Source organism: Aspergillus karnatakaensis, assembly GCF_047715665.1.
Source record: "Aspergillus karnatakaensis strain CBS 102800 unplaced genomic scaffold BJY04scaffold_25, whole genome shotgun sequence".
NCBI lineage: Eukaryota > Fungi > Ascomycota > Eurotiomycetes > Eurotiales > Aspergillaceae > Aspergillus > Aspergillus karnatakaensis.
Genome location: NW_027395737.1, coordinates 299,474 through 324,076, shown reverse-complemented (window position 1 = coordinate 324,076; position 24,603 = coordinate 299,474). Strand labels below are relative to the sequence as shown.

Here is a 24,603-nt window from a genome sequence, read left to right as displayed (position 1 = left end):
GCAGGCTGAGGCTGGTTGCTAGGCAAAACAATCAAAACACAACTTAGGCAAGTTGTTCCCCACATGTGATGCAATTGAAGCGCCGCAACTGAGATAGCCAATCAATATCGTTTTTTCCAAGGTTATGCTATCAATCAAATAATATAACTGGATTTAGATAGATACCCAGAATTGCGCATATTACTGGATGAGACGAAGTAAAGGTATGCCCGCTGTTGCTCACTAGCTTAAGAGGTCGGGCGTCTCCCATGGTCTATCTTGCTTACTTTATTTCGCGGTCTTATAACAACACCCCAAATTTGCAACAAAAACCACCAACGACTCCAGCACAAACAACTGAGCCTGAGAAACATGGAAGTACGCCACAACGAACATGAATCCCACAAGTGAAAGATGAGCCGCATAGAATGCCTGCCGTCTCTCTGTCACAGTCCCCTTCCAAACCCCCCCAGTCTTCCCCTTCGGCCGCACAAAGACCAAGATTGCTATAGTGGCGACCACTGCAGTAACGCCCAATTGGACATCCAAGTCAAGGATGCGTTTCAAGAACAGCGAGCTGAAAATAGGATGATTGGATTGTAGAAAGAATGAGCAGTATAGAATTGCATGGCCAACGAGGAGTGGTGGGATGACAACGCGGGCGAAAAGGCGATGGTAAGCTGTTAGAGTCGCTTGCGGAATAGTAGTCAGGACTGAGAGCAGCGACGATGCTCTTGGTGTAGAGCTGATATAGAAGGCTGGTGACATTGCTACTTGCAATGGCCACTGAGATATACCCACATGACCCAAAGCTTTGGTCAGATGAAGATAGTCTGTTCAAAGAACATTTTAGTACAATATCTTGGACGCAGGAGGGCCATTTGCTCACCATCACCTGTATTCCAGATAGACAGACTAAGCAACCAACCGAGCCAAATCAGACAAATGAGATATTGTCTGCGAGTTTCGAACCATCCTTCAAATATTGGCGTGTCTAACCATGACTTTTGCCGTGCACCTCTCGTAGGTTTCACCCGTGGCTGTTTTTGAGAGACAAAGACAGAGTAGATACGATATAGAACAATCACGAGAACAATTGAAACCTGAGCGTAATATCCCCGAAGAGTGAGAAGTTCTCGGCGGTGTTCCTTCTCAGCGTCCGAGACGGCAACAAAATGCCACGGCCATGAAGAATTGGACATATCTAGAGAGCGGAATTCGTTTGATAAGACCGCTACCCCGAGATAGAGCCCCGAGGAAGTTGGCTTGTTGATTCTGGAGACTTTGAGGACTTTAGATCGCCAGTTGGCCAGATGCAATTAATAATCCATCGGAACTAAGCATACTCAATTAAATCACATGATGTTATTGGCTTCTCAACAAAGTGGACTTTAGATTATCAGAAGAGCACCATTGTAAGCGTGACATATTCGTAGCATTATTTGAAAGGACCAAAAGAATCTACAAGCAAGCGCCATGAAAGTCTGATCCCAGTCAGTTGTCCCGACTACTTCTAATTTGACTAAATTGACATCCCTCCCAAAGCGTGAGCGCCAGTGGGCCTACTCCGCTCACCACTGAAGGTGCTTTACATTTCTGTAGAAAGCTGTCTACACAAAGCCAAAGACATAGCCTACGGTGAGGTTTGCATGACCTCTTCGTGGCCGCCAGCGGCAGTTGTTGCAAAGTAGCGGACGTCAACATCTTCGTCTCCCTGGAGCTTCTCTAGACTTGGGAGAACACTCTGCTGAATGAGCTCTTGGCCCTTTGGCGAAGGAGACTCGGTCTTGCCATCTTTCTCGATATCTGCTAGAGTGCCTTGCGCGGGGAGACGTCGCAATGTGTCAATAAGGACAGCGTAGGATTTTGCGACGTTGAATCGAATGTTGGGAATTTCGTCTGAGGTGAGTCTGTCAAGGATGGGGAGTACTGAGTTCTCGATAATATCCAGCGTGACAACCGGTGCAAGTGTCTAGAAGAGGTGTTAGCACGGGTCATCGAAATGAAGGAGGGCATTGCATACGGAGATTGCGAAGCACGTTGTCATTCGGTAGAGGTAGTTGGGATGTTGACCCATAGCCATGACCTTCGGAATAATGGAACCCTTGGCCCAGTCAACTCCGAAAACTTCTGTCAACTTGCGCAAATTTTGTGTGGCGGCCTCTCGAATGGAGAAAACTGTGTCGCCGAGCCAGCCCATACACAAGTCGCTGAGTTGTTCGTCGAAGAAGTTCACTCCTAGCTGGCTAGCAAGGAGAGGAATGTATTCAATAATGGCAAGGCGGACTCTCCATTGCTTATCTTCCGCCAATTGAACAATGGCTGGAAGAAGTGACTGGGAGAGGAGTTCGATGCCAATAACTAAACGAATTAGGGATTGTGACCAACGAAAAGGATACCACACTCACCATTGTTGACCAACTCCAACTTAGAAATGATATGAAGTCGTACATCTGGGAACTCATCCTTGAGCATCTGAAGGAACATCGGAAGGAGGTGGGAAATAGTTCTAGAACGATTTCGTCAGCACATGACGCGCGAGACAAGCTAAACCTTGAAAAGCACTCACTCGTCCTTTCCAAGGATAGGGGCAAGCCCGCTGATCTGAGTTCCCAAAGCGGCCCGCACATGCTGAGACGGATCTGAGACAAGATCCTCAACGCTGGTCATAATCTCATTAAGCAAAGTATCCCGGTCGATCAACGAACAAAATCCTGGGATTTGTCCGGCAACAGCGGTCCGGACTTCAGCCTCAGTATCCTTCAGTAGCTTGACAAATGATGGTACCATGTCGCGAGTGATGACTTCTTCGTGAACAGCCTTGGCTATCTGGGAGGTTGTTAAACAACTGTGAGGGTATTCCGCGAAGCGCCAGGTAGACGTACATTTTCATATCGGTCAGCCACCATATATCTGACTCTCCAGCTTTTGTCTTCGAACAGGCTTCGCAGGGATGTCAATAGGACGCCGTGGCTTGGTTGTTGCTCCTTGGGAATTTCTTCTGCGATTGAGATGAGGATATCCACTGTCAGGAGACGGACACTGTCCTGATCGTCACTAGCCAGGTACTGGAAAAGGGGTATCATTTCGTCAATGACAATCGGGGTGTTCATCTCCTTCACAAACTTTGCCAGATTGTTGGCTGCTTGACGCCTAACCATAGGGGTTTCATCGCGCACAAGTCCAGCAAAGTACTGGCGCAAGGTCTGTTGCAGTGATTGCGAGGATTTCTTGTATGGGATGCAGTAGAGGCCGGTGGCGGAAACTTTTGAGGTGAACCAGTCGGCTTTCGATAAGCGCTGGACCATAGGAACGTAATATTCTTCGATCTGCTTCTCGGACAATTGCTCGCCGATCTTGTTGAGTGACTCAACCGCCTAGAATTCATTAGAATGGATCTAGGTGGTATATGTCAATTGTGACTTGCCTTTTCTCTGACCAGCGGCTCCTCAATGGCCGCTAGATTCTCCAAAGGAGAGAGTAGGACGTGGCCATATTCCGGGCCACCAACGTACTCTATAAAGTTACCAAGCTCTTCACTCAATGCGGTCAAGACTTCATCTTCATCCTCAACAGAATCTGAAGCGCAATAGTCAATATGAGAGCCCAGGCGAAGGCATTGAACTTGTCATGGCAAGCACTAACCATCGAGGAAGGGGATGAGCTCCTCGCGAGTCCTCTCGGGCCCGAGAGCTAACGCAATAGTGGAGAGGCGGTGAATTGCATTGAGACGGAGCAGGACATCGTCGTGCTAGAAGGTCCAGCAGGTTAACGCCAATGATTCTTGAATGCATGAGATGATGTAAGTAGGGGGAAGTATCAATTAGTACCTTTAGCTCATCAATAAGGACGGCGATAGGGTAGAGCTCATCGTTTTCACCCTGACCCTCCATCGCGGATGTCTTGCAATAGTCTGATGTATTTTTTTTTGGAAATCGGAGATATGACCAGAGGGCAAGGATGTGTCCGGTCCAAGTCCTCTCTGAGACAATTGATATCACGCGAACAAAGCGGCCGGCTTTTCCTCCTTGGATGTATAAAGAAACGAGGGTCTATCGCACCAGAACGAAATCAAGTCGAGCACCTGCATGAGAGCGTATTAGCTTGAGTTGTCAAGCGGGACGTGGTTGTAGCGGAAGGGATAGTAGTGGACAGTGAGCCCCGGAGCGAGGCGTCGTGGGGTTTGGGCCGCCGCAAGACTCTCGAGGAGCAAGAAACGCACACCTCGAGGGTGGGATTGGCGGAGGGGTAGGGGCGGAACCAACCTCAATATATCATCAAATTAAAGAGACCTAGGTCAGAAGAAGAGTTGAGAATAAAGTCGCTAAGGGTGGGAATAGTTATAGGAGAGACAGGGCGGGAATCTTGTTGTCAATAATAGGTGACGACGAGCTGTGGCCGTTTCCCAGTTCAGTTCAGAAGGCTGAGCAGCTGCTGTGGCTGGGCCACCGCCTTTGATGGAGGGGCTTCCATTTGTGGCGTTTGCATGTCCCGCCGCGCTGCCACAAATTTGGTATGACTCCCTCCGACTCGCAACACTTCGCCGGACCTCGCATCGCTTGACTTGTCTGAGACTCAGCGCTCATTTATTTGCGTGGTCGATAGCTTTCATTACGCCATTCTGTGGAGGCTCCCTCAATTGTGTGCTGGCGGTATTTGACTCATCTGGCTGCATTCCTACGCCCCTCCCACCATGCCTACTATTTCCGTCGATAAGGCCGCGCTCTTCAAGGAGCTCGGTAGAGAGTATGTACAATTCCAAGGACAGTTAAGCAGTTGTCACATACTTACCGGCTCAGATATACTACCGAGGAATTCGACGAGTTGTGCTTCGAATTCGGTACGTGGCCCTGAACAGGATCCCTGGTGGGGTTTGCGCTGACCTTGTTGAAATACAGGCATTGAGCTCGACGAAGATGTAACCCTTCCGCTACTCCTGTTCTGGGCCCGAACTATCTTGCTGAAACATACTAGACCACCAACTCCGACCGGCCGATCGTGGATGGCAAGCAGGAACCACCACAACTCAAGATCGAAATCCCCGCGAACCGGTATATACTCCAGCCCATAACGTTAGGAGACATACACTGAGTATTTCTGCAGATATGATCTGCTGTGCTTTGAAGGAATCGCCCTCATGCTCAATATCTTCTTGGGTCGGCGGTCCCTGCCCAAGTACAAGCTCGTTGAGCCCACGAGTGGAGAGCTCCAGACCATCATTGTGAAAGAGGATGTTAGAAACCAGCATCAAGACCTAACACTTGCTGTTTGTTCTCGCTGACGCATTCTCTAGACCACAAAGATCCGACCACTCGTATCTGGCGCTATTCTTCGCAACATCACTTTCGATCAGGCTCGTTATGAATCCTTCATCGCTCTACAGGACAAGCTCCATCAGAACCTGGCAAGGCAAAGGACACTCGTTTCTATTGGTACACACGACCTAGACACAATTCAAGGACCTTTCACATATGAGGCTCTGCCACCAAAAGATATTCGCTTCACGCCTCTAAATCAGACAAAAGAGATGGATGGTGAAGAGCTCATGGCCTTTTACGATGTAGGACATTCTGCGCTATGCCATCTACTTCGATTCTGACTATCTTATAGAAAGACAAGCACCTTGGCAAGTACCTTCACATCATCCGTGACTCTCCTGTTTACCCCGTCATCTACGACTCGAAGAGAACTGTCTGTTCCCTTCCTCCCATTATCAACGGTGACCATTCGAAGATCACTTTGAACACCAAGAACGTTTTCATCGAAATCACAGCGCTAGACAAGACAAAGGTCGAGATCGTGAACAAAATCATTGTCTCTATGTTCTCCGAATACACCTCCGAGCCATTCACGTAAGGCCCTACACTCCCTCTGCTTTTGTAAGCTGCAAACAGGGGTCTAACACCTTCTAGGATTGAGCCTGTCAAGATTGTATCTGAACACAATGGTGAAACCAGAATAACCCCGGACATTGCGCCTCGAACTACCCAGGCAGAAGTTTCCTACATCAACGAATGTTGCGGCCTGAAACTTTCAACGGAAGAAATCTGCAAGCTTCTGACGAAGATGGCCTATGAAGCAACGCCGTCGACTACTTCTCCCGACCTCATCGACGTTCACATTCCCCCAACGCGTGCCGACATCCTCCACCAAGCCGATATCATGGAAGATGTTGCTATTGCTTTCGGCTTTAATAACCTCCCAAGGTCCTTCCCTAGCAAGTCAGGCACAGTGGCCCAGCCTCTCCCTATTAACAAGCTTTCCGACATTATCCGCATCGAAGCCGCCATGGCAGGCTGGTCTGAAGTGCTACCTTTGATCCTGTGCTCCCACGACGAGAACTTCGGCTGGCTCAACCGCAAGGATGACGGTAACACCGCCGTCAAGCTGGCCAACCCCAAAACCCAAGAATTCCAGGTCGTCCGCACATCTCTTCTCCCCGGCTTGTTGAAGACTATCCGTGAGAACAAGCACCACACCGTCCCTATGAAGATCTTCGAGGTCAGCGACGTTGCCTTCAAGGACCTATCATTGGAGCGCAAGAGCCGAAATGAGAGGCACTTCGCCGCCGCCTGGTACGGCAAGAGCAGCGGTTTCGAGGTCGTCCACGGTCTCCTTGACCGCATCATGTCCATGATGAAGAGTGCTTTCATCACCGGTGAGGAGGGTCTCGAGAACCCTGCCGTCAGTGACTCTCACTACTGGATCGAAGAGCTCGAAGGTAAGTCTTCTCCATCACTTTCTCCCCGTAATATATCCTCTAATTCTGTCCCCAGATCCAACTTACTTCCACGGCCACGCTGCCTCCGTCCACCTCCGCATCGCTGGAAAGGACCATGTCATCGGTACCTTCGGTATCCTGCACCCGACTGTGTTGGAGAACTACGAGTTAAAATACCCCGTCAGCACGCTCGAGATCAGCATCGAGGCCTTCCTATGAAGTGGTGTGATGGAAAAATTGATCAAATGTCGATTTAGAGAATAGATATATACCTCACACAGTTCTTTGTTGTTCTGTACATGGCTTCCACTCGCTCCTACCTAGACTAGGCCTATGAGCTGACCTAGGTTTGGGAAGTGCTGAAAGATGGAAGAAAAAATAAAAATAGATGATAATGCTATCCGATGGCAATGTTAGATGTGTAGCCAAAATAGTAAGCGTATGGAACAACCTTGGGAAGCATAAGTTAGTTTCACTAGCTACGAGCTGATCAACCAGGGCTGTCAGCATGGTCATGTTCGTTCTCCCCATAACCATATCTGGCAACCCCACCCTGTGTGTAATTGGTACTAGGTAGGCTAGTAATACCAAGTCTCTGGGTGTTCTAGGCTAGGACCCATGTCCAAAACTGCAGATTACGAAGGCATATAGCGCAGCACTTTCCCATGCGCCACCAACTTGAACCAACAAGAGAATATTCGAAGTTCGTAGAGTTCTTTAATTTTTGGTCATGTAAATAGGGTAGATGACAGAACCGGGAGAGATAAGGAGAAAACAGCGCAAGACCTAAACGAAAACAAGAATTTACTCCTGCGCAAAAGTCTCGCCGCTGGCACCGCCCTCCTGACCCTCTGCGGCCTGTTGCTCGGCCAGACGCTGCTGCTCGGCAGCTTGCTGGGCGGCAATAGCCTTGGCACCGTAGTCCTGGCTGACGGGCTGCAGAACGGGCTGCTCCTCCTTGGGCTCGATGATGGTGACGGAGTCGGGGAGGGTCTTCTGGGGGCCGGCCTTGCCCTCGGGGTCGGAGCCGCGCATGATCTTGACCTTGATACCGAGGACACCCTGGCGGAGGAGGACGTGGCGGGTGGCGGAGTCGATGAACTCCTTGGCGGGTTGACCGGAGTGGATCATGAATCCGTCCTAAAGGATGTATTGTTAGTAGTTGTTTCGAAAGCGCGAGAAGTAGTGGTGGCTGCAAAATCCCGATGTCCACTCCGCGCTTGCGCAAACAAAGTCTTCCACCAAGATATCACGAAACCAAATCACAACCGCTTCGAAAGGTTCGTATAGAACGTACAGTGAACTTCATGGACTTGGCACGGGCAGCACGGAGCTTTCCGGAAACGACAACCTCGCAACCCTTAGCACCGCTCTCCATGATGAAGCGGAGAACACCGTAGCAGGCACGGCGGACGGCCAGACCGTTGAGGAGCTTGTAGCGGAGAGACTCGCATTGAGCGACGGCGGAGAGACCGCGGTTCTGGACCTTGGCGGCGTAGAGGGAGACGGAGTTCTCGGGGAACTTGAAGCGCTTCTGGATGAGGGAGGTGAGCTCGCGAATGCGGCGGCCCTGCTCTCCGAGAACCTCCTGGGTGTGGGTGGCACGGATGACTGTAGGAAAACAAAACACCCGTTAGCATTCGTGAATCCTTATAGATTTTGTTGCCATTGTTCCATCGCTTTTCCCATCTCCAATTTCAATCCCGTCCAAGTGCCCCATTTTCCCTTCTCTTTCCCAAAAAGCCGTCTCCATCCAACGAAAAACAATTGTAGCTTCAGGCGAAAAACGTACTGATATCAGTGACGGTGGGAGTGACACGGACTTCGACACCGGAGTAGCCCTCCTCAGCCAGCTCGCGCTGGAAGAACTCGTTCAACTCGGCATAGAAGACACCGTCGGCGACGAACTTGCGGCGCTTCGAAATAGCTCCCTGGACAGCAGCCATGTTTGCGGGTTTCTGCTGGTATATTAGTTGTCGAAGAAACGGCCGAGGACGCGGTGATTAGGCGGTGCACCAAAGTTGTGAAGTCGTTCAAAGGTCAAGGCGGTTTTGAGAAGTTCGGCGTTAGTGGGGAATTTTGCTGGGTAGGGCTTCGCCTTCCTGTTTCGGACAGGGCTCAACCCTCGCTTGCTCTCCGCCCGCGCGCCTTCCCTTCTACTGGCTTGCCAAGGCGTCTGCGCTTTTCAGGCACTCAGGCACCAAAGCTATACTTCGACCTCCAGCCCTCGGATGGTTTACCTAAATTCCTATCTAATAATGCTATTTCACTAAGCTTTGAGTACTTTCGTTTCATCATAGTCAATCAGTCAGTCATAACCGGCACATTCATGTCGTCCTACACCAACTTCGACACGGGCCCAGAAACCCGGTCAGAATAGAAGATCATATAGATAAGAGGAAATCGTAGCGCTAAAACAAACACTGAATTCTTTCCCATGTCCAGGCAAACGCCAATAAGCCCAGTGTATTCACAGCATACCCAATTGGTGACTTTTTTAAGGCGCCCTCATTGCATTTCAACGCCAACCTGATTCGCATTTGTCGCTTTGCGATCTTCATCTTTATTTGCGTTGAGCGATAAGCCAGATACACCAGAGGCTACTGCATCCACCTTGTTCGAAGGAGGAGGCGACTTGTTTGCAGGTGCACCGGCACCGACAGCATGTTCGGCTCCCTCGAGGCCTGTCAAAACAGGCGTCCGGTCATTATCCGAACCCTCACGGGCTTTGGGTTGGAAAGCGTTCGGCACGCGACCACCATTCATTTCTACATCGGTTCGGCCAAAGGCTTCAGCCCACCATCTCACTTCGTTGAGTCGAGGGAAGATCAACCGTTCTTTGCCCCGCTTGTTGTCATCAATATCGGCCTCGTACTTAGGGTTGGTGAACTGTTCTCTTCGTGCGAGGAAGTAGTCCCAAACACTGCGCGTTCGCTCCTTAGCTTTCATTTCTACACGCTCTTTCTCGCTATTGAAGAGGAACGTGCCGAATTGACAGGAGTAAAGATGGTATAACAAGCGTCGTAGGAATCGCTCATTGAACTCGAAACGTGTCGGATACTGGTGGAGTAACTGATAGGTAGCATCGAGAAACTGATGGAAGACGGGACTAGTCTCCTTGGGTTTGGTGACTTCTTTTTCAGATATCGCTGCCCTTGGCGCAGAATTGGACTTTTTGGGACCAGCGTTGTCGGATTCGTAGTCTCGAGCCTCCCCCTCCGACTCGCCGAGCGAGTCACGGCTAGTGTTGTCTCGATTAAAGAAGCCCTTGGCGCTAAGAAATGCGTTCTCAATGGCCTTTCCAGCACCACCGCTCTCGCCGAAACTCCGCCCAGAGTCGCCTCCGATCCGTTCATTCTCGATCTGGAACCACTTTTCACTATTCAAATGTCCTGCTCTATGACGGAACATGTGTCCGAAAGATAACCAGTCCTTTTCCACCAGGACCATAAAGCCTTCTAATGTTCGATAATAAGGGTCAAGGCATAGCTGACTCAAAGCGCTGAGCTGACTTGTACGATCCCACCCGTCTGAACAGTGAATCAGAACATGCGAATGTTGAAGGCCAACTTGGCGGGCGATCAGACCAGAGCCTTCAAGGATACCAGAGATATGTTTCAGCCAGCCGCTTTTGGTGAGCTGCTCTCGGTTTGGACCAAGTGGAGTCAAATCGGAATCCTTGAGTGTTTCAATGATTTTATTTAGAGAGTCTCGCATGACGTGAATGTTATCAATGCCGAGGTAAGCCTTCGTCGCAAACTTATAGTGCTCCATATTCTCAGAGCCAAGGCCGACGGCCTGCATGGCTAAAGCATTGACAGTAGGCCGCGCATCAACGATCAGATTATGTTGTTGCGCGCCATAGATGTGCGGCTTCCCGTCAGTTTCTTCATCGAACGAGGCTATCAGCTCGTCTTCTAGCTCTTCCGCATTTGTGATGTCAGGCCAGCTTTGACTACTCGAAGGTTCTCCTTGTGTCGATGCCGATGACTCGGATTCGAGATTCGGCGGTGAAAAACTAGCGAGCGGTCGTTCTGACCTTGTTGTCCCAAAGATTGTAGCCACGAGTTTCTCATCCTGGATGCTCCGATTCCCACGGAAGCCGACAAGCGGCTGAGAGCTTCTTGTTATCGAACAATTGTTGACAGGGTGCAAGTATGTCAGGACTGGGATGCGCGCGCGGGACCTGTATCGCCCGGCGTAGTTGAGAGTATTGTCTGATATACTTGTAGGCACGGCGAAAAGGGCAGGGTAGGTCGGTGAAAACTATAAGGTAGCTTAGGTAAAGAGTCTAGTCGACGTTGTGATGAAGGCAAACGTACTCCGTAATCAGTATTCATCTGCGAGATGCGCCAGTGATGGCCTTCTTGGCCTACACCTTGTCGCGCCAACTCTTTGCTCGCATCGTACAAACCCCAGCCATTGTGTTCCAGCTCGGGAGCAGGCGGCTGATACGTAAAAGCATAGAGCTTATCCACCCGCCCGATCTTACAGGTCCACGTCTTTATACTCTCATACACTTCTCTAGCCTTGCTCTCAGCGGTGAAATAGAAGCAAACGAAGGTGAAGTCTCGGCAACGTAGACGGATTGACGACGGCTGGCGGGACACGGCGGGGGTCGGACGGTAGGTGCAAAAGGCTATGATAGGATATGTAATCCATATCTCCTTCGGTTTGATGGGAGCGCTCTGCGCTTGGCCAGCATCATTGTCAGGTTGAGGAGGAATGGCGGAGAAGATGATATGATGCGGGGTGAGGTGAAGGGTGCCGACAATTTGTTCCCCACGGCGTGCTAAGGTCACATCTTCCACCTGCAGCAACAAAGACACCTGTTAGAGTTATGGTCAAGGTCTTTTATGAGTCTGTTGCAATCGCCATATCCAACACACCTTAGCAACCCGTGTTTTCTCCATGCCTTTTCTGCTAATAGTTCGGCCTAGCCTTCATGGCTGGCCAGTCGCTCGGAGGACTGGACTGACTGCTTTAACTGGATTGGGGATTGCCAGAGAATGAAAAAGAGATATAGAAGATAGCAAGTTTTGAATAATAAGTATATTAACAGAGTGGGAGACTCAACTTGAGAGTAAGATCAGAGCGGAAGCCAGAAGCAAAGCCCGCACGGACTCGGTCAAGATGCGGGCGCGGGCCCCTCGCTAACTAACCAAGGCTAGCTACGTCAACACGACCATTAACTAGTTACTGGTAGGCAGGCTACGAGGTATTGTTTTTCAGGCATGTGCAGCCTTAAGCATTGTATGTCAACAAAATATCACCATGGTTATTGTTCTACACTAGGCTTTAGACTCTAGATTTATCAGACTTCTTGTGCTCTTGTCTTCGGAATGAGAACATACTGTTCAGGAACCCTGAATGTGTGAAAAGATATATATACCGCTAATACTATGCGCATCTATTGTACAAAAATCTATCTATATACAGTACCACCCAGAAAATGATTGGAACCCACAAAACACCACAATATACATTTACTGCTCATTCACCATGTTCAAATGGAGTGTTGATGCAAATCCAGCTCGGACGCCAGGGTACAAACTGAACCATAGAAGGCAGTGAACTCCTGCCTTTGAACAGCCACATTAGAACGGCTGGGGGTCGAAGCGCCCTCGCTAAACTCCATCTGTAGGTAGAGGTCTGTGTTGGTTTGAGGTCCGAAGGGCCCGCTCTCGTAAGATGAGTAGAAGAGAGGTTGATTGCGGAGCGCAAACCGTCGAGTTCGTGTTCCCTGGATATCATTCACTGGTACAAACAGGTACTCAGCTGTAGAGGTCCCATTCGGATCAAGTTGTCTGTTGGAGTTCTGAAGGAGATAGTTTGGCAGGGTGACTGAGGTAAATGGTGGCAATGGGACCGCCTGTTCACTATCCATGCTTGCGTTGAGACAGTCAACTACAGTGGCGAGTATCGTCTCCAAAGATGGCACCTCCTGTGACCCTTCCAAGATATCGTGTGTAAGTGACCTAGTCAACCTGATGTCTGTGGCGCTTTCCGGGAGTAAATAATCGACGTTGCTTTGTGCTAGAATTGCTTTGGCGCTGCGCAATTCACAGTCGCCTGCCTGATTGCCGTCCTTGTCAACACCCGTCCTGACATCTAACTCGAGCTTTGGGAAGGCGTCTGCATAGAAAGAGGTTGGGACAAGGTGAATGTGATATGACTTTGACTCTTTCTCCAGATCTGTTGACCCTACCGAGCGGATGAGTTGGAGTGCTCGAGGGACGTAATTTATAAAAGTCCTCGGAACGCGCATATTGCCCAGTTGCGAAGCGCTGACCTCCTTCTTGGTAAAGTATGGGAGTCGATAAAAGAGGCACTTCCCGACAGTTGCTCTTATTGAGTCCCGAACCGCGGGAACTGAGCTCAGATCGGCCTGCATAGAGGGTGATTCTTGGAGGAATTTCAAAAGTTGATCAGAGATGGCGTTGTCTGAGCCCGTAGAGAAATACCCGGGAAGTTGTGTCAAATCCTTTTCATCTGCAGGCCCACCCCATCGAAACCATGGCTTCTTGCGATCTGGCCATGAAGCAGTATCTCCGACTTGGACATCAAAAACTGCTGACGGCTTCGAAGCAGATAAATATGTGCTAAACGGTACAGATGAAGCTGTAGCCTTGTTCAAGGCCAAGTTAATAATTCTTCGAACCTGCTCCACACTTGCTTTGTTCTCGACCAGATAATGCATCCGTATTGGGAGCTGCGACGAATTTTGCTCAAGTGCCACCTTGTAGGTCTGCCCGATCCAAGAAATAAAACTCGATGTAAAAGTTTGAGAGACAAGCTGGTTCCTAGTCTGACCCGGGGGCAGAAGAGCAACCTCCTCTTGTCGTGCTCTTTTCAAGGTATCTTTTATTATTTCTCGAATGGTTTCACATCCCTTTTGGCTCCCGGTACTCCTTATGAGACCCAAAGAATGCGTCAAGTCAATCTTCACGTCGTTCATCCCAGCCAGCTCCTCAAACGAAAAGAGTTGCGAATCAATGAGCAGCGACAAATGGTGAATTGGCAGGCGAATGTCGAGTTGGCCTGTCTCATTCTGTATTCCAAGCTCCCAAATATCTCTGAGAATGTACTCGACAATACGCTCCTTGCCCTGGGTGCGCCCGAGAACCCTACTGATGAGCGATTCTTTCGAGATAGGGCCTGTCTCGAGTAAATCCGAGGTCCCTGGTCTCCACTCCGTAGTAAGCGTGTTTCCGCGGCTGGGAAAGTGGTTTGTCTGATCGCCAAGCCCCGCTGTATGTTTGAAGACAAATTTCTTCAGCTGCGGCACCGTGAAAGCCCTATAAAGCTTGCTCTGAATATCGACCCAATCGGCATGTTCGAGTTTCGTTTGTGGTGGAAAGCGCGAGCGGAATTCCTCAATATGGTCGTTGACAGTTAGGGCATTAAAGGGGGCCTTCTCACCCTCAATCTGGCTCAGCATGGGTGGAAGGGTGCTTGTGTCTGAGGTTGGTTCTTCTTCGTTCAAGTCGTATCTCCAACGGGCGCGCGGCTTTTCCCGCACGACGAAGACTTCACCGGTCTTCCCTAGAGTTGTATATTTGAGTGGAAGTCTCTGGCTTTCATGGTATTTCTCCGTTCTCTTCTCGGGCTTCATAGGCTCCAAAAATGGACGGTCCGGGCGTTTGTCGTCGTGGTCATTGCCATCGTAGTTGTCGTAGTCGTCAGAGTGGAGTCGTGCAAGAGCGCCATGACGGGTGAAAGGGGTATGTTTGGGGATACTTCGACATGTGAGGAGTAGCCGGCGGCCGAAGAGGCCATTTGTACGTTTAGACGATATGGAAAGCATCAGAACCAGCCGGGTTGTTTGCGACAGAAATCTTGAAGTCTTCTTCGATCTGGCGCAGCAATAGCAATATTTAAGAATAATAGGCTAGTCCTATATTGGAATAACCTAAGCTAGATTGGCTTATCGATAAGAGTACCGCTTATCGCTGACCTATTTTCAATTGGTTGAGAGGAGAGAGTAGGCACGTGACTGAAACAGTCTCTTCCTGCAGTAGTAGTACTTAGTAGTAGTACGGAGTACCCTCTAGATAGAGATCAATATATGCATGCTAGCTTTAAGTACTCCACACTAAATCGGTTCGAAAGAGCCGAGATAATCCAAGATACAGTGCAGCGACTTCAGAATCGAATAGAGCAGCACAGGTTTGCGCTCATGTTCCGATTGCTCACGATACATATCGCCTAATGAGGACGATGTGTGGTCCGATACGCTGAAGTACGAGTCGGCGAAGAAGCTTCCCTTGTTGTGTCGTTTAGTCTCCGCATAGAGAGCTGTAGGATGCGCGGTCCGGCATGCAAAACTTGGCGAGGCGTGTTGGTAAGGACGCTAGGCCGCGCGGCAGGAGTGTATAGTGGCCAGTCTCAAGGTGCGCTCATCAAGCTGCGATGTCGCTCAGTCGCCGAGTCTATATGCTGCGCCGCGTTTGGACGCGGCAGCCACGATCTTCGGTTCTTGTTCGAGAAGTCAAAAATGCCAGGTAACCAGGATCCTCCTAGCTCGGTATAGCCGTCGCCTTCCCATCCTGATATTTCGAGAGAACCTTCAGCTCGGTATTTCTCTCCTTGATCTTCTTATCCATGGCCCTCTGTACCTCCTCGCGCTTCTTCTCCGCATCTTCCAGTTTCTGCTTGAGTTCCTGCGCAGTCAATTCCTGGGCCTTTCGTGCCGCGTCGGGTGTGGGAAACTCCTTGCGCAGTTGTTCGAGTTCGGATCGCACATCCTCAGGCTCGATCGAGGTGCATGTTATCGGGTTGTAGCGGTATGTTGGGAGCGGATCGCTCGGGACGCGGATGCCTGGGAGGAGATCGTGGATTGGAGTTGTGCGAAGAGGTGCGTCTAGCGGGGCAGGTGTTGATTCTTTGGATGAGGCCGGTTCCGAAGGGGGTGAGAGGGGAAGCTGGTCCATTTTCACTAGTAGGTGTTTGCCTGTCTCGGAAACAATGAAACGATGTAGGGCCTCGAGTCCTGGGAGTCGCTCCGCTCGATGCGATAGGCGGTACCTTTCTGCCGAGTGTGGGGGTATTCACCGCCTTGGAGAATGCTCAAGGGGTCTGCAGGTTAGCAATGACATAGCTAGGTGTACAAGGCCTATACATATTTCTATAAAAGGGTTATCCTGTTAGACCGAGTCGCCTATGACCTCTTAGCAATATGCAGGCTTTTGGTATGTCACGTCCCTTAAGTAAACCGCGTCTTCGTTCGCAGTCTCGCGATGACCTCATTGCTCATGCTCGGTGCTAACGCCAAAGAAAGTGCCCAAAAACAGAAGGGCAAGTCCTGCTACCATCTTCGAGTGCAAGATGTAATAACAGGTTTATAGCCTAGGTTTGAATTGATTCTTCGAGTGAGCCTACCCTTCCGATCATCCGCCGTCTCGACCGATTGTCCCTTAGTGCTGACTTTGTGGTGCACCGTCAGATAATCGACCTCAATAATATCCCCCTCGTTAGCGGGACAGCATATATAAAATGGCGTCTACCTTCTGCGAATGCGAACGAGCATCACGGAACCACCGACAAGACACTCATAATAGACCACAGAGCTTCGTGGAACTATGAAAAGACTATTCAGCTCAGGATTACGATTGATCGCGACCAGACACTGCAGCAATGCGAGATACTATTTGATGTTATCCAGGAGTTCTCGTCGGGCGGACACAATGAGAAGAACCTGTTAGGGAGGGTCAAGCTCAATCTCTCCGAGTATGTGGATAAGAGCGACGAGGAGGAGGGTATCGTTCGGCGGTACTTGATGCAGGACAGCAAGATCAATAGCACGCTCAAAATTGGGATAGCTGTGCAGCAGATGGAAGGAGATCGGAACTTCACGACGTATGATCCATCAAATGGGGTGCTTTACTCGCTTTTCTGCTAATCCTTTCCAGCCCGCCTTTGAAATCCGCCATGGCGTTTGGTGGTATCACAAGGGTTGTGGCATCCGAACAAGCAGAGACAGATGATTCAGGCCAACTGCCACTGATCAACACCCAGAGTAGAGAGGTTGCTGATATGCAAGAAATGTACCGTCGGACGTTGGCGGCGTCCTGGACCTCTCACTCCGACGACCTTCCTGCCGACAAACTCGTCGAAGGGCTATTCTCCGGAACCATTGGTCAGACCGACTCACGGGATCCTGACTCTTCACATATGCCCGAAGGCTATTCTGATAGCCGCTCTCGAAGTCGTGGGCCAGCCGCCACGGAACAGGCTGGGTCGCGAAACCTTCTAACCCCACATTTTGAAAGACGTTCAAAGAGCTCAAGTCGTCATGCCACAGGAACCAAAGCATTGGACTTCTCTCCAGCAATCGAGCATTCTGGGAAGACTGGTAGTATTGAGCACCAGCTCTATGACAACGCGAAGGGGAAGACTTGGCGGAACCGGAATACGGAACATGAGCTGTCAGAATTTGATGTGCGTGAAGACCTACGCAGTTGGGAGGTAAATACTAAACAATGAACATGTTCTCATCATGTTTCCATCCTATTCATTATCTTATACCCCGAGTTCATTTGGTCGCGGGTCGTCTATTTGTTACGCGGCCCTTAAGAGTGCGGAAGTTACAACCTTAAGCCCTCGGTTCCACGGCTCTGTCTGCACTTTAGATCCGCAAACCTGTGAAGTCCACCCTGCATGGTGTGCGCTACCTTTTAGGCCTTTGTTCTGAATATAATCTGATCTGCTATTTACCCGCAAGGAAAACATTGAGCATTACACCTGAATGCATATAAGGGGGGTTATCTCTTGTTAATCAATGGAGCACTCGAGCTCTCTCTCGATCCGGCGCAATACATCCCTAGAGCGGTCTCATCGAGGGCTTGGCGGGTATTAAGATGAGCACATTAGGCCTACCTGGTGTGGATACGAGGCATCCGCCAGGTGGACGGGTTTCAGAAGTAGAGTGCATGGTGACTTGTGTATTTTATGTGTACCATGGTAACGGCAGGCAGAGAAGCTTCAACGACCAGATCTTTATCCTGCACCCGCAGGCTATTGTTTCGTGGAGGCGATAGTGGCCTTGCGCAGAGCCCGGCAGCATGACTGCGCATATGCACCAACCTTTTGTAAATCTCACTGCTTAGTGTTGTCAGAGTTCTTCTGTCTCCATCATAAAGAGGCACCGGATGCGGCCTGGAACATCCCTTGACTCGGCCTTAATGACGTTCCTGCAAGGCCAGAAACGATGGTAGACTGGACCCTGTAAGGATCACCTCGAGCAACGAACCTCTTGAGGTATGCCACTTTACGAGTATCCCGGACACGCTGTTCGTGGCGGAAGGAATTGTGGTTCTTCAAGTCAGGAGTGCCATTCGAATCGACAATCGATGGGATAGTTGCGCTAGGAAGGACACTACTTTTAGTATAGCTCAAAAGAACAAGGAAGGAAGGATACTCAGTGATGCAGAAGACTAACTCTACTATCTGTGTTCGAGCGAGCAAAGCATGCTTGAGAGACCTTCGCTCCCAGCTCTCAGATAATATTCAGATGTCGGTAGCCTCGGATCATAGAAGAATAAACTCATCAGGTCCTGCCATTTTACGTAGGAGGCTGACTCGGGTTACCGGGGGTCCAGTTGTCCACTAGCGCAGGATCAATCAAGGGTTAGAGCAAAAGGTGCTTTGCGTCTGGGCACCTGCATCGCAATAATTCGAAGCGAAGTTGCGACCAGATCCAGGAAGATCCAGAAACACTGGAACAGGCCTGTTCCACCACCCATGAGCGAGGCAACATCGGAAGTAACCCCGCGTTTCCACCAGTGACAGAACGCATTGTTGAACTCTGGAGGAGATAACCTCATCGCATCTGAATTTCTGAGGTGTCGAGGTCGAACTCCTCACTTTGCCCCTCGGTAAATCGAGGCGTCTTGTGAATCTGGAGAAAGGATCCACCAGGTAGCCCACAACTCCGCATTCCAATATCATCTTGGCCTATCTTGGCGTATCTCATCTAGAAAGCTGCCAGGGATAGGTTCATTTATCCTCGGCACTTTTCGTTCTCGGTTATGTACGCCAGTTCGCATGGTTTCGGCATTCAATTCAATCACTGAGTGACCTCAATATTAGCCGGTGAACGGCCTTCTAACTCTTGAGTATGAGGTCATAATGCTAAGCAAATGCTTAAGCCGTCCTAGACCATACTCGCCCTGGCAGAGGGTCCATTTTCCCCGCTTCCTCCACCTACGTGGGAGATATGCGTCTGTGAGTCTGAGTTCGACTATGCGATACTGTGTGTTTTACTCCCTACTTCTACATACCATTGATGTTCCAGGAACCCTTGCTAATCATCTTCGCGCTGATATTCAGTCTGGCAACCTTCTCCTCCAGTACGTTCGCTGCTCCAACGTGTCCCAATTTACAACAATGACAATCACACGAGTGACAGCTCACAGTATTATTAACCCCGGAATAGCTTGTTGATTATTTCCAGACTTGTCGCATTGGACCGACGTGCCCCTTTTCCATATAGCAGAAGATCGCTTGAAAAATTCGGTAGAGCACTACTACTCAGCTCCCAGCTCTCTCGACTTCTCCAAGACTCCAAGGGAGGCAAAAGAAAACAAGACTTTTTGTGGAGCTCATCAAAAAGCAAACCAATAGACTTAATTGACTGCGTCGATCGCAAACTAGCGTGAGCGTGACCGCTGAGACCGACACACTGCCAACAGAACAGTTCGTCGACCGCCAGCAAAAGACAAAAAGCCTGCAGGTGAGAACTTTCTGCTTGTTGCCCTCAATAATGCCATGATATGCATGTTCGGAATACTTCCCGCACATTCTAATCATCACATGGAGCCGAAGACAAAGCAAAGCAGATCGTGTCTAACGGTTGCAACCTCGAGCTGAGCTGAAGAAGCTAGGAGTTCCGCCCCACTCAGGCACCTTCCCGAGAGTGGTCACATTCAATGCCACATACGGAGTACAACGACAGCGGTCGGTCTTGACTCTCTCGGCTTGAGATTGGGAGGGAGAGAAATACAACAGTGGCTAGGCTTCCACTCCTGTGAACACCCTGGTAGCACTTCAAACATACCAGGGAGCCAGATGATAGGGCCAAGAGTCGAGACTAGTACGAGCCACCGTGACTGGGCTCTCCTTCCTATGTACTCTGTACAGTCCATAATATTCTTCACAGCATGCAAGCACCCATTATTATATTCAACTGTGTCTGCGTTGGCGACCAGTCGACGACGCAAACACGAGCGGGGTCTCCAAATTCATCACATTGTGAGCTCCACAGCCTAAAAAGCCGCAAGCCTCAAGGTGATGAGCTCGGCCGGCCTTGGACCGGTAAATCCTTTCCCTTTTCTCGATGGGCGTTAAAAGTAGATCAACAAAGCCAGGCACTCTTCATGTCGAGATCCCGCCAGATGATGCAGGGCAAGACTCGCAAGGCTTTCCCAATTCTGTTTTGACCTTCATCCCCGCAAACCAGACGGGAGAGCCCGTTCGCTTGAAAAATCTGGTCCGGGGATGCTTTGATGCTTGGGTCCGAGTCATTTTAGCTGACACTGAGGGCCTGCTTCGATCAATTCTCACTGCTATCAACGACGATCTTCACCCCTTACCGTTACGTGAGACCCATGGTGGCTGTCTAGATCGATGGAAAATCCCAATTACCGGGTGCTAAACGGGAATGATTGCCGCCAGACTACCCCGTTGATGATGAGTCCACAGACTCGACACTAGAGTGACCAGACAGAGCTACGAGGTTGCAAAACAGGAATTATCCACAATGGAATAGATTTGATGATGAGATGGACGCGGATCACCACACTTGCGGGGAACATCGTCGTACTTGGCTTTGGAATGATTGAGTGGGGGCATTAGACCATATCTCTGGTAGTATAAAAGTCTCAGAGGTCTCCTTGCGTTTCGGCCGTGGTTTTCTTCAGCTGTCAACTGCTGGTCACTCCCCTCAGCCCCTGTGAAGTGTGGACGGAGACTAAGAGTCAAGTTAAGATGCGCTTCTCAACTATCCTCTCAGCGCTCGTGCTATCTAGCACGGCGTTAGCAACCCCCCGTCCTCAAGTCTCTCCATCCCAAGATGGTATTGACCCAAAGGATCAGTCTATCGGACAAGCACCCACAGGGACTGTTGAGCAGCAAACGACAACCGTCGTTGCTGACCTAGCTGAAGACCCAACCCCCAGCGCTCCTGTTGACCACCAGGAAGACACAGATGTTGATGACAGCCCGCCAGCAACCACCACACACGTTCCAGTGGCCACTACCAGCCAACCGAGCACAGACGATGGAGAGGACGACTCAAACGATGACACTCCTGTCCCACCTCCAAGCTCCGAGGCGGTTGAAGAGACTCCCAGTCCCGATGCGGATGACGATGACACCACAGAGCCCATCGAGACTTCAGCACCGACCAGCACGAAGACTGAAGAGCCAACAACGACATCCAAGCCAAAACCCACTTCAACTTCCACAGAAAACCCGTTGGGGGGACTGATCCCAGATGGAACTACTGGAAATCTGATAACCGATCTGGGTAATCTTCTTGAAGGCGTTACGGGACTGCTTTCACCCACACTCTTGAAGAATATCGAGTCATTCTTCCACCACTTCGCATACCTATTCGATGACAAGACAACCGAGCAAACCAAGGGTTTGATTGACCTTGCATCTGGGCTACTGACTCGGGCATTAATCAAGAAACTCGAGAGTCTTGTCGACAATGCAACCGAGCTTTTGACCCCTGATTTCGTAAATGAAATCCAAAAGTTGATCAAATCACTTGGGCCCCTGTTGACGCCCGATCTATTCAAGCAAATTTCGTCACTGCTGGAGAACGGCAACAAGCTTCTAACCACCGAGTTTATCAAGGAAGTAAACTCGCTGATTGGCAACGCCAACCACTTACTCACGGCAGACTTCGTCAGGGAGGTCAACGGACTAATCGGAAACGCCAACCACTTGTTGACAGCCGATTTCGTCAAACAAGTCAATGGGTTGCTCGGAAACGCCAATCACTTGCTCACCGCGGAGTTCGTGAGGGAGGTCAATTCGCTGATTGGAAGCGCAAATACCTTATTGACCCCTGAGTTCGTGAAGGAGATCCGAGCATTACTGGAGGCTGCTGGTCCTCTCCTAACCCCTGATCTGATCAAGGAGCTGAGCACACTTCTCAAAAATGCCATTAGCCTTCTGAGCGCGGACTTTGTTAAGAATACCAAGGGATTGATCAATACAGTGGCCCCGGCCATCACGACTGCTCTCCTCGACGACGTTACCGGGCTTGTTGGCAACGCCGGAAACCTACTAACACCTGAGTTCGTGAACGATACTCAGGGATTAATCGAATCGGCTGGTCCTCTGCTTACACCTGGGCTATTCAGGGAGATAAACTCTCTTCTTGGTAACGCGAACGACCTTCTCACGGCAGATTTCGTGCAGGATACTCGCGGCCTAATCGGCGCTGTTGCACCCGTCCTTACACCAGCCGTGCTCAAGGAAGTCGCGTCCTTGTTGAATAATGCTAATGACCTCTTGACTCCGGGATTCGTGGATGATACTCAGGGTCTGATCAGCGGCATCGCACCAGTGCTTACACCTGAGCTACTGAAGGAAGTCGGCGGCCTATTGAACAACGCCAATAAGCTGTTAACCGAAGACTTCGTCGACGACACGAAGGGTCTCCTCGGGAACGCAGCCAACCTCCTCACCCCAGAATTTGTCAAGGACACGAAGGGCCTAATCACCGAGCTCGGCCCTATCGTCGACGACGGCGCCCTCGAGCACGTTGGCAGCATCCTCAACAACGCTAACAATCTCCTCACGCCAAAGTTTGTCAACGAGACATCCGGCCTTATCAGCGACATTTCACCCGTCATCACGCCTGATCTTCTCTCCGAGGTCGGCGATATCCTAGGCAACGCCAACAAGCTGCTCACCGAGAAGTTCGTCGAGGAAACTCAGAACCTAATCAGCAGCGTTGGTCCCGCGATCACGCCCAACCTCCTGCATAACGTGACTTTCCTGGTTGGAAACGCCACTGGTCTATTGACGCCGAAATTCGTCAACGAGACCAAGGATCTCATTGATGATGTTGCGCCGGTTATCACGCCGGAGCTGCTTGGACAAGTCGGCGGGTTGCTCAACAATGCCAATGACTTACTCTCCAGAAAATTTGTCAATGAGACGCAAACTCTGATTGAAGATGCATCTGAGGTGAGACTTGACAATCCACACGTATTTTAGACTCAGTTCGCTGACATAATTTCCAGTTGCTTCCGGCCTTGGTACAACTTTTGGGAAACCTTTAAGGTTGATCTGGAACGGCCATAATTGACTGATGGTTGATGACTCTCATTCTAGTACATGCTGATATGGATATGGATCGCCATGCTTCTGACCCCACGTTATGGACTTATGAAGGTTTAATGCGTCGTAATATTAATCTTTTGATATGGAGATCTGTCGCGGTTTACTACACGGCTAGGCGTAGTTATCACAAGCCATCATCATTATATATGTAGCTCCGTAAGACCATTTTATGTTTCATGACCGCTGTAAATTGGTATGTCAAAGCACCGGAATAGATTTTTCAGTCGAATTTAGGTTGCGTGTTCAAGGCCAGAACCATGGAACCAAGTCCCAACCAAGTAGGTTGCTCTACACAACCTCTGCTTGAAGTATCAAAATAGGAGCTCATGGGTGATTTTAGCTCAAGTTACATATATGCGTCGCTCTAGTTGATAACAGGCAGGCTTTAGCAACAGAGACTCCAATATAAATAATGACTATAAAACGAGATATCTCTAGACTTCTCTTCATATATGCAACCACAATAAACAAGGCGAATTGAGCCAAGGGGGGAGGGGGGGCTTTCTATACCATTGTATCCTTGAAGAATAATTGATTAAGGTCTTGGGTAAGTCTAGACTAGGGTAGTGAAACGGAGAGGTTGCCATGAAGATATGTATAGGTATAATGATCAAGGAATGAGGAAGTTATAGCATGATTATATAGAGCTATAAGATTATCGAGCTACTCCATGATCGAGTATAGTTCGATCAACTCTACTTGATAGCAAGCATATGTAGCAGGGCATTGAGGACGCATGCTGTATAAGATATAATATGGCTTGAAATTGTCTTGGAAGCTCTACTTCTGAGGGGGTCTCCACACAAAAGCTATGAAGCCGCTCGCGAGTGAGTATACTATATATCTGGAGCAGGGTCAGACATACAGATAGATTACTACTTGGACTAATTGAAACAGAAGTGGATCCTTGTTCATTATTTAGTGAAAAGCAGAGGGGGGATGAGACTTGATTATGTCTGACGAGACCACCAGTAAGGATAGATGAGTCAAAAGCACGTCGAGCTTGACAGATAGTCCCTGCACCGTGATTTATGTGCAGAACGATTAAAGCGATGGGCTGGATACAGTTGTATAAAGAGGGCTTTGAAAATGAAACCAGAGAATGTAATAGACAGCAAGTATCCCGTTTTTGAAGGCTTTAGACTGTGGTGGCTTTTGTAGATTTGGACTCTAGGCCCTTGAATTCTGAAAACATCTCGAGATCAACAATAGGGCCACCATTACGCGGCAGATGTATGTCCGAGCGCTGGTGGAGGTCACAGTGATCGTTCTGTTCTCCACAGGGAATAAGTGAGACTGCCAAAGTCAAAGATACCGGTTATAGGAAGTCTGGGAAGAACCATTGATGGGTCGAGATGGTCCATGAACGCGCAACGACGAACTTTGACCACTATAGAGCAAGGATACGGCTCCCATCAAGATCTAGAAGGTCCGCCGGCACATTGTCAGGTAAACCATTCCGCAAGCCATCCTCAGCCGTGAGAGTCGAAAACTGGAAAAAGAACCGAGTCTACGGGTTAGTATTGTAACCCCTGTCCTTC

General features: G+C 49.7%; 11 protein-coding genes across 11 annotated transcripts; 4 read left to right on the top strand and 7 right to left on the bottom strand.

The window, feature by feature from the left end:
* Positions 1–97: 97 nt before the first annotated feature.
* Positions 98–1,256, bottom strand: BJY04DRAFT_189554 (uncharacterized protein). The gene is made up of 2 exons (XM_073711388.1): positions 869–1,256; positions 98–812 (listed from the first exon to the last, which is right to left on the bottom strand). Exons 1-2 carry the CDS (start codon positions 1,179–1,181, stop codon positions 268–270), a joined length of 858 nt encoding a protein of 285 aa, XP_073571112.1. The 5' UTR covers positions 1,182–1,256; the 3' UTR covers positions 98–267.
* Positions 1,257–1,280: 24 nt separating this feature from the next.
* On the bottom strand, positions 1,281–4,360 carry BJY04DRAFT_189550 (protein phosphatase 2A structural subunit TPD3). Its single transcript, XM_073711387.1, has 9 exons — positions 4,245–4,360; positions 3,810–4,063; positions 3,625–3,730; positions 3,407–3,558; positions 2,865–3,356; positions 2,549–2,808; positions 2,388–2,488; positions 2,003–2,340; positions 1,281–1,951 (listed from the first exon to the last, which is right to left on the bottom strand). The coding sequence occupies exons 2-9, from the start codon at positions 3,870–3,872 to the stop codon at positions 1,613–1,615; spliced, it is 1,851 nt and encodes a 616-aa protein (XP_073571111.1). The 5' UTR covers positions 3,873–4,063; positions 4,245–4,360; the 3' UTR covers positions 1,281–1,612.
* Positions 4,361–4,496: 136 nt separating this feature from the next.
* BJY04DRAFT_63016 (phenylalanine--tRNA ligase subunit beta) lies at positions 4,497–6,946 on the top strand. Its single transcript, XM_073720766.1, has 9 exons — positions 4,497–4,725; positions 4,779–4,819; positions 4,878–4,897; positions 4,954–5,030; positions 5,083–5,212; positions 5,273–5,539; positions 5,590–5,831; positions 5,892–6,700; positions 6,756–6,946. Exons 1-9 carry the CDS (start codon positions 4,673–4,675, stop codon positions 6,917–6,919), a joined length of 1,803 nt encoding a protein of 600 aa, XP_073571110.1. The 5' UTR covers positions 4,497–4,672; the 3' UTR covers positions 6,920–6,946.
* Positions 6,947–7,370: 424 nt separating this feature from the next.
* Positions 7,371–8,746, bottom strand: BJY04DRAFT_63039 (40S ribosomal protein uS3). The gene is made up of 3 exons (XM_073720767.1): positions 8,493–8,746; positions 7,998–8,311; positions 7,371–7,840 (listed from the first exon to the last, which is right to left on the bottom strand). Exons 1-3 carry the CDS (start codon positions 8,644–8,646, stop codon positions 7,505–7,507), a joined length of 804 nt encoding a protein of 267 aa, XP_073571109.1. The 5' UTR covers positions 8,647–8,746; the 3' UTR covers positions 7,371–7,504.
* Positions 8,747–8,993: 247 nt separating this feature from the next.
* On the bottom strand, positions 8,994–11,769 carry BJY04DRAFT_189545 (phosphatidylinositol-3-phosphatase YMR1). The gene is made up of 3 exons (XM_073711386.1): positions 11,590–11,769; positions 11,023–11,511; positions 8,994–10,966 (listed from the first exon to the last, which is right to left on the bottom strand). Exons 1-3 carry the CDS (start codon positions 11,611–11,613, stop codon positions 9,209–9,211), a joined length of 2,271 nt encoding a protein of 756 aa, XP_073571108.1. The 5' UTR covers positions 11,614–11,769; the 3' UTR covers positions 8,994–9,208.
* A 321-nt stretch (positions 11,770–12,090) lies between these two features.
* Positions 12,091–14,532, bottom strand: BJY04DRAFT_189543 (putative respiratory complex assembly protein Rmp1). The gene has a single exon (XM_073711385.1). It carries the CDS (start codon positions 14,505–14,507, stop codon positions 12,207–12,209), a length of 2,301 nt encoding a protein of 766 aa, XP_073571107.1. The 5' UTR covers positions 14,508–14,532; the 3' UTR covers positions 12,091–12,206.
* A 128-nt stretch (positions 14,533–14,660) lies between these two features.
* On the bottom strand, positions 14,661–15,654 carry BJY04DRAFT_189542 (uncharacterized protein). Its single transcript, XM_073711384.1, has one exon. It carries the CDS (start codon positions 15,631–15,633, stop codon positions 15,220–15,222), a length of 414 nt encoding a protein of 137 aa, XP_073571106.1. The 5' UTR covers positions 15,634–15,654; the 3' UTR covers positions 14,661–15,219.
* A 285-nt stretch (positions 15,655–15,939) lies between these two features.
* Positions 15,940–17,185, top strand: BJY04DRAFT_218465 (N-terminal C2 domain-containing protein; the record flags this gene model as incomplete). The annotated part of the gene is made up of 3 exons (XM_073716315.1): positions 15,940–16,029; positions 16,146–16,558; positions 16,612–17,185. 3 exons carry the CDS (start codon positions 15,940–15,942, stop codon positions 17,183–17,185), a joined length of 1,077 nt encoding a protein of 358 aa, XP_073571105.1.
* Positions 17,186–19,135: 1,950 nt separating this feature from the next.
* On the bottom strand, positions 19,136–19,873 carry BJY04DRAFT_189522 (uncharacterized protein). The gene has a single exon (XM_073711383.1). It carries the CDS (start codon positions 19,508–19,510, stop codon positions 19,232–19,234), a length of 279 nt encoding a protein of 92 aa, XP_073571104.1. The 5' UTR covers positions 19,511–19,873; the 3' UTR covers positions 19,136–19,231.
* An 813-nt stretch (positions 19,874–20,686) lies between these two features.
* On the top strand, positions 20,687–23,001 carry BJY04DRAFT_218464 (uncharacterized protein; the record flags this gene model as incomplete). The annotated part of the gene is made up of 2 exons (XM_073716314.1): positions 20,687–22,906; positions 22,963–23,001. The coding sequence occupies 2 exons, from the start codon at positions 20,687–20,689 to the stop codon at positions 22,999–23,001; spliced, it is 2,259 nt and encodes a 752-aa protein (XP_073571103.1).
* Positions 22,303–23,781, top strand: BJY04DRAFT_189518 (uncharacterized protein). The gene has a single exon (XM_073711382.1). It carries the CDS (start codon positions 23,038–23,040, stop codon positions 23,212–23,214), a length of 177 nt encoding a protein of 58 aa, XP_073571102.1. The 5' UTR covers positions 22,303–23,037; the 3' UTR covers positions 23,215–23,781.
* The last annotated feature ends 822 nt before the right edge of the window (positions 23,782–24,603 follow it).